Here is a 12,021-nt window from a genome sequence, read left to right as displayed (position 1 = left end):
TGATTTTTGGTAACTTTACCTCATCAAAAAAAAATCCCTAGATTTCCTGAAAAATCCCTAAATCCCTGGAAATTCCGGAAAATCCCTAAATCTAGGGATAAACCCTTAGACATCGGATGGCTGTTGGAAGCATTAGAGTCAACATTTGAAACGCTGCTGCAGAATTTGCCGGGAGTATAATCGAGTGTTGAAAGTCAGTAGAATTGAACAATGTAATAATTGCTTTCCGAAATAAGCGTTATAATAAAAAAACCACGAATCTGAACTGTTAATACTGGAACACACCTTCTGTAAATGTACCTTGCGAGAGATAAGTAAAAAAATAGATGTACTGGAGGAGAAGTGCTTCTCCACAGAGTTTGAAGAAGGAAAAAAAATGCCCAAATTTACTTACTTCAGCATTTTCGGCAAAATCACTGCAATTTCCGAACCTTTTTCTGGCCAGGGGCCAAAATTAAATGATTATGAAGGGCCACTTAGATGTTGTAGATAAAAATAGGACTGTTGAAAAAGTCGCCGTTTTCAATAAATATGTTCCCGGAATGGAAAAAACAGCTCACAAATAAAAGCAAATTACCATAGAAACTTCTTCACGAAATCACACACACAACGAAGAACGAGGCGCTACAGACGAGTCCGTCCAGGACAAGTTAAAAAATTCCCATGAGCCGAGTGCCGTAGGTTAAGGGCCCGTTCGCCAAAACTAATCGGAACTGTATGAATGAATTGCTCCTTTTAAAAATCAAAACAATATCGAATTGCGATATATTACACAGTTAAGATAGGGCTATGTCCTGTCGTAAGCGGCGACATACAGTCGATATCATTTCAATAATCGCCCCAATGGCCACGATAGTTGTTAGACGTTTACGGTTTCCCTGGTAACCTTTGTTTGCTATCAGCTGATATCGAGTAATTAACTAGGAAGCTCCAACCCAGTGGTTAAAGCTTCCTTAACCGCGAAAACTTTAAAATTCAAATTTTCAAATTTTGAACGTAAAGTACATTTTTTCCATCACGAGATAAAAGCACAAACAAGTTTTGAATTATTGACTGTATCACCATGATTCCAAAAATACAATACACAACATAGCATTGACTAACAATAAAACAGTATGCAATAAAATAAAGTCATGACAAGGAACATAGCCGAAAATGGCGCCGATTCCCATCAACCAACGCGCGGTCTCTACAATGTAACATGCTGCATTGATACTCCCCAGCTGGGACCGTCCGGAATAGCAGCTCTAGTGCAAGCACCAGAGCCGCTAATAGTCCATAAGCAGTTTCAGAATCATTCAAACAAGTGCTAATTATACCAAAACTGAAATATTTACGTAACGACTTTGCCGAAAACCAAAAATCGACTAATTTTATCTTTGACTTTAAAAGCAAGGATATCTTTCATTTCATGTTAAACAAGACAGACAGATAAGATACAACTATTCGTGCTTGATGGATGTCTGTGTTGCGTCTGCAAAATTGAAGGCGCGATGGCACGAGCTGTGATTTCGCGATGTTCCGCAGCTCCGCTTGCTGCCAATGAGCTCTCGTGAGAAAAGTTAAGAAACGAGGTTCGACTTTTACGGCTCTCCTATTTACGGCTGTGTTGCTTATACAACCTTTACAAATGAGACAAACTGAAACAAACACAGTATGGAAATAGAGCAAAGTAAAAGGAGGCGCGTTGATGACGGCGCAGAGATACAACTATTCGTACATGATGGATGTCCATGTTGCATCTGCAAAATGGAAGGCGCGATGTCGCTAGGGGCGAACTCGTAATGCTCTGTTCTATGCTGCCAGTCAGGTGTCGCTCGGATTCGACAAATTTTTTTAAAAAACTAGTCCCGATTACGTCTCGACTCTACTGTTCCTCGATTTTTTCTTCTCATTTCGATTTGTGAGAACTATCCAAGATGATCCGTTGCTTTGGTCAGCTTTGCCAAGATTGCTCCATTCCTTAGACATCAGTCACGATTAGGAAACACTGGAAAAAAAACACATTCGATCTAGAGTCCAGACTCTTAAAAACATCGACAAGAAACAGTACTCTTGATTCAATCAGAATCTAGATTAAATCAAGAACCAAGCCTCTTAATTTAAGCGGATTTCGTTTTGATTCAAGCAAAAATCCGATTGAATCAAGAGTATTTTTTCTTGTCGATGTTTTCAAGAGTCTCGACTCTAGATCCAATGTGTTTTTTCTTTCCAGTGAAATCTGAGCGTTAACATCGCTATATATATTTGTATGTATATTTCACTATATAGAGAAGAGAGCTTTGCAGCTTTATTCTCTTTGATTTTCACACGAGACGCTGCGGCAAAGAAAATCTGAGTTCACAATCGGCTCGTAACGGCACGCGACATCTGCGCTCGGTGGAAGATCACTAACGGAAACGAGAGGGAAAATCGAGCGAACCGGGTCACGGCCGGCAGAAAAATTGCTCATTTGAAAAATGAATACGAATCAAACAGTTTTACTACGATCTGCACCACCGGGGGGGGGGGAGGGGGGAGGAGTGCTGATTCCGGTAAACAAACGTAATTATCTGAGTAAGTCTTCCACTTCACCAAATTCGAACGGCCATCGATGTTGCCAAATCAATTAGATTGGTTATTAACATCGCCGTCATTTGTGCTTCAGGTGTATCTACAGCTGCGTGAAGTAAGAAATTTCTCCGCGCAGGGGGCGCCACCGCTGTGTTTTAGAGTCCGTACAGCACCACGTGAGTCCTTGAGCTTTTATAAAAGTTGAAGGAATTTCTGTTTAAATCGAAGATAAATAAGTTCTAGCATTCTTCTTCCTATTGACCCTAAAAACAACGTGAAAAGTCATTTCTGAAGCTCTGCAATTTGATCCCAGAAAAAAGTAGGGTTAAGCATGATGACCTTGATGCAACCAATCGCGCTTGATCGCTCTCAGCAGTTGGCAGATATCTCTCTCCCACCGTGAGCTGTCTCTCTCGCACTTACAGATATCCCGTAAGAGAAACTGGGATCAATTTACAGCTTTTATTATTAGACTTTCAAAGCTCGCGTTTGTTTCTAAGGATTCCAGACGTATGCTGCTAGAACTTATGAGTCTTAGAATTTAAGATACCTATTGTGATATTTAAATAATCACTGATTTCGGAGTCGGATTTTAGCAGCGCGACGTGGTGGATTTTTTCGGAACTACAGCTGAAGATTAACCTTCACCGCAAGCAGTTTTATGAGTTTTGAAGGTGAACTTTAACCGGAAGTGAAGGAACATCAAGGGATCAGGGTATCGTTTTTGAAGCGGGATAAGCTTTAAAAAACGCATGTTTCTTAGGCAGATTGTGAAGTTTGGAATTTCAGACTTTTGAATATATATTTCAGACTTTTCCAATGCGGTCATCGTGATTTTTAAGCCATTTTTTACGGAAAAAAACTATCCTTTTTGCCCAAGCTGAAGTTTGCAACAGGCCTATTGAAACAACGAATATTGGTGGCGTAAGTCCGCAATCACATATCTCGTTTGCGGTGTCTGAAAATCTCCGCCTTAAAGGAGTACAAATTGACATCATTCCTTGAAGTTTATGCAACATTTTCTTCGCACAGAATCACGGCAGCTTTTAAAGAATTGCCGTTGAGTAGTTTTCCGTTTAAAAAATAAAGTATGACAGGAATTCTGCGACGTCACAAACCGATTTATATGATTGCCGACTTACACCGTCGGAATATCGATCAATCGAATGACATAGAGGCTAAATTAACCTATTCCGATGTGATTTTCTATTGTGTGATGGCAACATGGTGGCGCACGGAACAGAAGTGTTGAAGCGCGCAAGGTGCGTCTACGTCTGACGAATTGCAGATCGTAGCGCGGCGGGAGATGAGTCAAAGCGCAGCGCCGTGGCAGTCCGTTCTCCGCGTCAGTCGCAGCTGACAGCGTCACCACTGACACGACCGCGTCGAGACGCTTATTCCAGCTTCCAGCAGTGCGGCTCTGCGCTTACCGACACTGCCGTGCTAAGTAAAATCACCGTATAAGTATTCGAATGTCGCCGAATTTCCTCTCAGAAAGTATTAAATTTTGAAAAAGTTATGATTGTTTTTCCTGGAAATTTTGGAACTTTTGAGATCCAATTACGAAGAAAATCCTCCGAAAAATTGAGGGAGAAATATTCATAAATTTTCCTGAAAATTCGTGATTTTTCGAAGGAAATTTGGCAACGCCTGGTGGTTCATATGGTTTTCTTGCTTAGCTCGGCAGGACACTCATCTCTGTCCTAACAAAACCCTCCGATGTTTGTAGCCGGAAGCATACTAACGGGAGAAACCAATGGGAACCGGTATCCATAAAGTGCGAATCAAATACCCCTTAAATCCGAGTTCACAATCTTAATATGAAAAATCGGGAGCATAAATACGCCAATAGAACTTCTTTTCCTACTTATTAAGGAAATTACTGTCACACATCTCAAAAAAATCTCGATCAAAATCACCACCGCACAAAATTAAAAGGAAATGGAATTGGAGACTCAAACGCTGGAGCAGGAAAAACAACTTTCACAACGAGGGTCCGTCCATATGAAGTACCTTAACCATTGGGGGAGGGAGTCTGTTGGTACCTGAAAAATACGAATGTATATGGAGCTTTTACGTACAGTGACACTTAAAACGCACACAGTCTGAAATTCTTGGGAGTAGGAAAAAGGAAGGAAGGAAAGAAAAAAATATTTGAAATTCATTCACCGTAACTTTGAAAAATGAAAAAGGAGTGGATTGCACTGAGACTGATATCGTCTCTTATACTTCTTCTTCTCCTCCTCCTCTTTTTTTCTTCATTTGACGATTTTCTTTTTGGAGATATTAAAGTATCTGGCATGCTAGGTTGCGAAGATACATTGATAGAGGTGTCCGAAATCCTTTTTGGACGGCTCATTGCACGAAACTTTCAACTGCTTGATGAGACGGCTATGAAAGTTAAAGATTTATTAATGCAAAATACAGAACACCAGGGTCATGAAAATTCGTACGCCTCAGTACTTTCATGCCCTTTATTCATAAATGATCTAAAAAAATCTAAATCTCAATTTAAAGAAGGAGTTTGGGGGTGTTTCGGCTCCTGCAGTCCGGCCGTTTAACCCTGGACCACCCTGTACTTATCAAAGAGCATTCTTATATTTCTCGGTACATTCTTCTAATGGTGCAACCGGAAAAGTGTTTTTTGCTAAAGTTTTGAGAAAAAGGGATCCATGCCATTCACATAATACCAATTTGTCTCAAAATACAAGTATGTGGGTCACAACTGACCCCAAGAATCCCCCTATTCCTGCTCCAGTATGCACTGAGGAGAATGACACAGTCAGTGCGGTGGCTCTCTGGTTCGCAATGCGCGCTCGCGTTTTAATCCCGCGATCTCGGTATAACGACCAAAGGATGTCGCGTCATTTTCCCGATGTTTTATTCATTACGCATGTGACCGGCAACTCCAACACTGGCCTTCCCGTGACGTTGCCAAATCGGCTAATCGTTGCCGGAAAAGCCTCAGCCATCGGGCCGTAATCACTGACTGGCATATTAACAAATAAGCGTCAAATGGGCCTGAGAACTTTTCTTCGCTGAAAAGTTCGTAGGAAAGTGTTTCAGCACTTTTAGAAGGCAATAACTGACCAAAACACTAAAACCTTTTTAAATTCGACAATTGAAGCGTTGGGTGCAGAAAGAGCATTTCTTGGTTGTGCTGTTTCAGAATCTTCTGTGCTAATTTTAGTTTTAGAGAGGACACTTTTGGGTGGATTCTCTGAAATTGTACGTTATCAGCATTGTAAAATCATTAAGCATATTTGGTAAAAGTTACGAAAAATTACATACATTTGCTTTAATCATAATGAATGAAAGATAGTGGAGGTTTTGAGACACTGCAACCAAGAAATGCCCTTTCTACACCCGGCGCTCCAATTATAAATTTTTCACGTGAATTATTTCTGTGAAATTTTTAAATAATCTATATTTTATGAAGCATCAATCGATTTTGAGGGAATTTTTACTCAGTGCTGAAAACCGTAAATAAATAATTATTAGATAAAACACTAAACAGAGCGCTGAAACTACACACACTGCACTACTGCACATTACTGTGTGTGTACTACTGTACACTCACTACCACTACTATTTGGAAAATTTTCTCATCAAAAATCGGTGGAAATCCCAGACTTTCAACCTGATATAGAAATATTGATACCTAGAGGCTTGTGCATTTGAAAAAATGGTTGCCTTAACACTGTGCCGTTGACACTACACAACTAAACATATGAATCGAATTTAGCAAAAAGGAACCAGCGCAATCGCAGCGTTTTGAAAATCGTGCAACTTCTGCTTTTCTTTCAAAAATACTCAAAATATGTACAATGTTGAAATTTACAAAATTACTTTCCTTAAAAATTAACAACCTTTTGGTGGGAAGCAAAAATGATTTCCTATTCTGGGAGATTTCTTAGATAATTGTGAAGAGGCTACATTTTTACGACACTAAAATCGCGATTGCTTTTTTTGGCTAGATGCGATGCATATGTTCGGCAAAGTTTCTCTTATCCAACAGACCACCCGTAACTATACATTAAAAGAGAGGCATTTGGCAACAGCGCAACTTCGTTAGTTCATTTTTTTATGGTAATTAGCCGAGCTATTACGCAATGTTATTCAATTATCCACTGGAGGCTTGTATTTATTTTATTCCATTTTATTTATATTTCCCCTTCTCCCACCCCCGCCGGGTTGTAACAAGAGCATCGACCTTAGAACTACAGTTATGCCGACGCCGGCGCCGCCGAAGACCCGGTACCCTAGCGTAAATATTACCTTGCGGTGAGCTAACCATCACCTTGCGGCAAGGTATCGGCCTATCCATCCTCTCCGAGCTCTATCCAAGCCCTCGCCAAGCCAGTTCAAGGAACTCGACGACCGGGATTAAAACCGTATGACAACACTGTAGACCCAAATCCAGACGCAGGGCTTGAAAAAGGCGACATTGCATCGGGAAATACCCCGCGTGTTGGGTACGATTTTCGTCTCCAGCGTTGCCATGCATAAATATTCCCAGTCGTTAAGTTCCACGAAGTGACCCGGCCAGGGCTCGGATAGGGCTCGGTGAGGGTGGATAGGCCGATACCTTGCCGCAAGGTGATGGTTAGCTCACCGCAAGGTAATATTTACGCTAGGGTAGGCTCAAGGTCCCGTAACGTCGAATTCCGCTTCCGTTTTTACTTGTTTACCCCATTTCAGAGCCCCATGGGAACCTCGAATCAGTTTTCTGGACCAGAATTTTAATTAATCACAAGTCGTGCTCTTCGATGTTAATGTCGCATAATGTCGTTCCTCGGAGTCCTGAAGAGGTTCCATGTTCCGCAGGAAGTGACTCGATGGGCGTCAATCCTTGAGAGCTAATGATTCTCGCAAGTTCTGCTAACGAAAAAGGATCGAACCCCTTTGAGTATATTAAAAGAAAAATTCAAGCGATTTTTTTTTTTTTTGTCATTTTTATGACAAGAGGAAGATGTAATGATGTACTGTCATTCGGAAATTTTACATTCAGGCCATGGTAGATTATAATTTAAATAGCTTCTATTCGGAGCCACCTTTTCGAACTGAGAGATTCTCTCGCGATAGCACCGGTTTGGTTTGAAATTTCTAGGTAATTTTGGTCACAAAATGTCCGAGGATATGTTTCTTTGGTATGAATAAATTAAGTTTGAGCTTGCAAGGTCTCTTATATTTTGAACGTTCACAAATCGTCGTTTCCTCCCCGTAAGAACATAAAATTAAAATCTGGTAAATTTAATTGTTGCAAAATTTTCCCTCGCAAATTGCATTTTGACCAGGAGAATCTTAATGGGCACTTCTGACTAAGAATTTTGCTGGTTTTTCGTCTGATCTAATGCAAAAATCAGAAAAATCTTGGACCAAAATTGCAACTCACTGGAAAAAAAAAAGTCGCTTGGATCTAGAGTCCAGACTCTTGAAAACATTGACAAGAAAAAATACTCTAGATTCAATCAGATTTGAGCTTAAATCAAAAGAAAATCTGCTCAAATTAAGAGGCTTGGTTCTTAATTTAAGCAAAAATCCGATTGAATCAAGAGTATTTTTTCTTGTCGATGTTTTTAAGAGTCTGGACTCTAGATCCAAGCGACGTCTTTTTCTAGTGCGGTACATTCTTGTAAAAGAATTTAATTGTTTGAGTCAATTCTGCGATCTTGGAATGGAGATACGTTCCTTCCTCCAGGAAACAATGAAATGATAAGTAGGGTGTGCTCCATCCTCCGTTAAGAGAGAAATTCAACGAAATCGAAACTGCTCAAAAAATCGCGTCGGTCGGTTTCCAGTGGACGAATTCACAGCTGTCAGAGGGGTAATTTCGAGCACCTCACCCCGGGTCGTAAACCCGACATTACACGTCGTAAATCAGCATGTGAAATCGCAATTCCTGGCGTCAACGTCTCCTTTATAGCCTCTCATTTGGATCGGGTAATTCCTCGTCATCCTCAGGAGCGTTAAATCAATGCGATTATATTTTTTCGATCTTTTAGGGCCCACTTTGATCGAGTTTGCCCCACTTTCGCTCTCGATTGCCGGGCTCGAATTTTACGACTCGCGCCGGCTTTTTATTGCGATTTGATTAACTTCTCGTCGTTTTTATCATCACTGAGCATGTTCATTTTGTTGTTTCAGCGTGCGGCTCTTCTCCGTTGCATCCGAAACACGAAGTGCGGATCGTCGGCGGGAGGAACGCCCAGTTCGGAGTCTGGCCCTGGCAGGTAATTATTGCAGAGTAAAATATCCCTGCGCTGTTGCGAAAGCTGCGCAAGCTCCTTGAGATCCTTCCAGAGACAAGATGACTTCTTTTTCTAGCCGCTTGGTGGCAGATTTTCACTTCCAGGGGTACTTATACTGCCGTCAAACACAAAAACCCCGCACTGGAAAAAAAAAAAAAAAAAAAAAAAAAAAAAAAAAAAAAAAAAAAAAACACATTGGATCTACAGTCCAGACTCTCAAAAACATCGACAAGAAAAAGTACTCTTGATTCAATCAGAATCTAGCTTAAATCAAGCACCAAGCCTCTTAATTTAAGCGGATTTCGTCGTGATTCAAGCAAAAATCCGATTGAATCAAGCGTATTTTATCTTGTCAATGTTTTCAAGAGTCTAGACTCTAGATCAAATGTGTTCTTTTCCAGTGCGTAAATCCATTCCAGATTTTAAAATCCTTTTTCAGACAAAATGCTGCCTTAAAACCTGGCCACCTTCATGCTCCATATTTTGAATTTAACTTCCTAATGGTATAACAAAGTCATAGGCATTGCTTAGGGCAACTGAGATGGACTTTTGGCGGAGGTCTGCTGGCATCTCAAGAAGAGAGCGTATCCGCAATGTAAAAGTACGCGAGATCATGGGTGTAGAGAAGGACATCGTGCACGATATCAGGTCCAGCAGTTGGTCTGGTATGGACATGTGCGAAGGATGGCAGACGACCGGTTGCCCAAGCAGGTCTTCGATTGGGTTCCTCCCGGAAGGCGACGGCGTGGACGTCCTGTGAAAGGTTGGCGACAAGGGGTGGAGGAGGAGATCAGAAGGTGCCAATTGCCTGATGATCTCTGGGAGGATAGGGGGCAATGGCGATTGGGCGTCGCAGAGCGCGAGGCGGCGCTATAAAAGCGACTTTATGTATGTATAACAAAGTCATTCTGAAAGTACAAAGGTTGGATGTTTGCAGCCTTTCTTGCTGTGGAGCATTTCGTCTGAGGAAAATGTGCCGAATTTGAAACGGAGATGTAAGGCATTTTTGTGCTGGACGGTAGTATATTGCCAAACCCTTCAAACCACTTGTTGTTAGCTCATGGGTAATTTGGATGCACTCCTCCCAAACGGAACTATAGACGAGTGGGAAAGATGGGGTGTGCTCTAGAAAGCTGCATGAGAAAGAATGTCAAAGTGGGCGCGATTCCCTTTGGATAAATGGAAAAGCGGGATTTTACATTATGTTACACGAAACTATGGGCCAACTGGATGCGGCACTCATGAGCCATGGGCATGCGACAGGAGCGTTGTGGAGAGGGCTCATGAGTTAAAGACTCCGGACGTCGATCCCAATACCGATTCTGTCACCGCTGACGTCACTGGCGCTTTATAATTCCCATTCATTCTTACGGCATTCGACTAACGAGCACACTCCTTTTTTCCCACCTGACTCTAGTTCAGTTCCGCAGAGATACGTCCATTTAATCGACAAGCTGTTCAGCATACTGCGCACAGAAAAATACTTCGGTCGCATAAACATTCACGAAGTTCACAATTCACAAAGTTCAGGAGGCACTTTTTGGTTCAGAACATCGAGCTCCAAGTCGAGGAAAACGACTTCTTCTCTTGACAGAAACCAAGGCTCGATTCAATAATCTGAAATATTTTTCTTCCATAGCAACTGAAGTTTTTCGCTTCTGCAATGATCTGAGACTGAACCCTCTGTTCGAAGAACCAAACTTGGGTTCGATCAACCAGCGAGGTCGGTTCGCTCGAATTAATGAGGGTTTATCTCTCTAAGCCGATGAGCTTTAATGAAATTTTCGGTTCCCAATACCGAGGTTTTTCTTCTTGTGCTCAACAAGATGTATATTTTTATCTAAAATTATTCCAAAATTCCAAATATCCGAAGAAATTTTAGAACAAGATTTAGATCTATACACATATTTACATTCCAGCTCACACGGATTCGGTGAACTGTCTGTGGCAACAGACAACTCGAGAGATTTCATAAATTTAATGGACTAATAAATCGAAAAAATCACTTTCATAGCAATGATCGATTTGCCTTGCTTTGATGTCAGTTTTCTTGAAAGCGAGGAGCTCAAATTAACTTAATTTAATGTAGACTAGGAACACAAAATTTTCATTTCCAAGATGGATTGATAGGATTGGAGGACAAGGCGCATAAGTGAAGTTTTTGAAAATATTGAGATATTAATGATTTCATGTAAAGCTAGTGATAATGCATATTCTGTGAAAAAATCGCTCCCAAATTCCAACTGTTAAGCATCAAAAAGTCAGTTTAAACTTTCTTTCCCCAGTAAGGATCCGTGTAATTTCAAAACTTCAAACACGTATTTCTAGAAATAGCAAAAACTACACTTATGCCGTATGCGCCTTACCTCCAAGCCTCTCATTTACATTATGCGACACCTGAGAAATTTTGCCCGTGGCAACGTTGGAACGGGTGAAATATTCTCCCGGTGCAGCTATTGGAGTATAAATAAGAGAGCCTCGCGTAGCTCATCGAACCCGGCTGATCGGGCCCAATAAAATTGTCCCGCCGGAGGATTTACATCGGCCGCGCCTCCAATAGCTTCGAATACCACCATCATTACACGGAGCCCATCATCGAATTATCGGACTCGCCGGAGTCTAATTGAATTAGATAAACGGTCACGGCTCACCGGCGGGAGTTACTCACCTTATCAATTACCACCCTACGAGATTTAGATGAATGAACCCGGCATGGCTCCGCTGGTTGGTGAGGCGAACTCACGTATGATCCCGAAACACCGATGGCTGCGCCTTAGAAGCATGTCGATGGTGAAACTACGAAACCACGTATCTCGGTTTGCGACGTCGCAGACTTCCTGTCATACTTTATTTTTTAAATGAAAAACTACTTACCATCCAGTCTTGAAAATTTCTGTGATTTTTCCTCTTTGTGCGGAGAAAATTCCGTAAAAATTTCAAGGAATGATATTGATTTGGTCTACTTCAATAAAAATAAAATGTGAGCGTAGATTTTTAAACACCGCAAACGAGATACGTGGTTTGGTAGTTTCACCGTCGATGTATCTCGATTGCAGCGTTTCATAATTTCCAGATTCTTACAGACTGCACTGAAAGAAAATAAATGATTTTTCAACAAGTTATTTTCATCTTTCGTCATAGTTAGTCGACATAGGGGCTTCACAAAATAACATACTGTCAGGAGTGTCGGGGTGCATCTGAATCAACTTTCTGTATC

The 12,021-nt window shown here is 41.2% G+C and overlaps 1 protein-coding gene across 2 annotated transcripts in view; it reads left to right on the top strand.

The window, feature by feature from the left end:
- The window catches only part of Sb (serine proteinase stubble), a 183,909-nt gene that overhangs the window by 159,859 nt on the left and 12,029 nt on the right, over positions 1 to 12,021 (top strand). For both annotated transcript variants that reach the window (XM_072303283.1, XM_072303284.1), the window contains one exon: positions 8,701 to 8,786. In XM_072303283.1, the coding sequence (XP_072159384.1) occupies positions 8,701 to 8,786 (86 nt within the window). The remainder of the gene's footprint in view (positions 1 to 8,700; positions 8,787 to 12,021) is intronic.

This window comes from Bemisia tabaci, chromosome 8 (genome assembly GCF_918797505.1).
Source record: "Bemisia tabaci chromosome 8, PGI_BMITA_v3".
Classification (NCBI taxonomy): domain Eukaryota; kingdom Metazoa; phylum Arthropoda; class Insecta; order Hemiptera; family Aleyrodidae; genus Bemisia; species Bemisia tabaci.
This window is presented reverse-complemented; position numbering and strand designations above follow the sequence as displayed.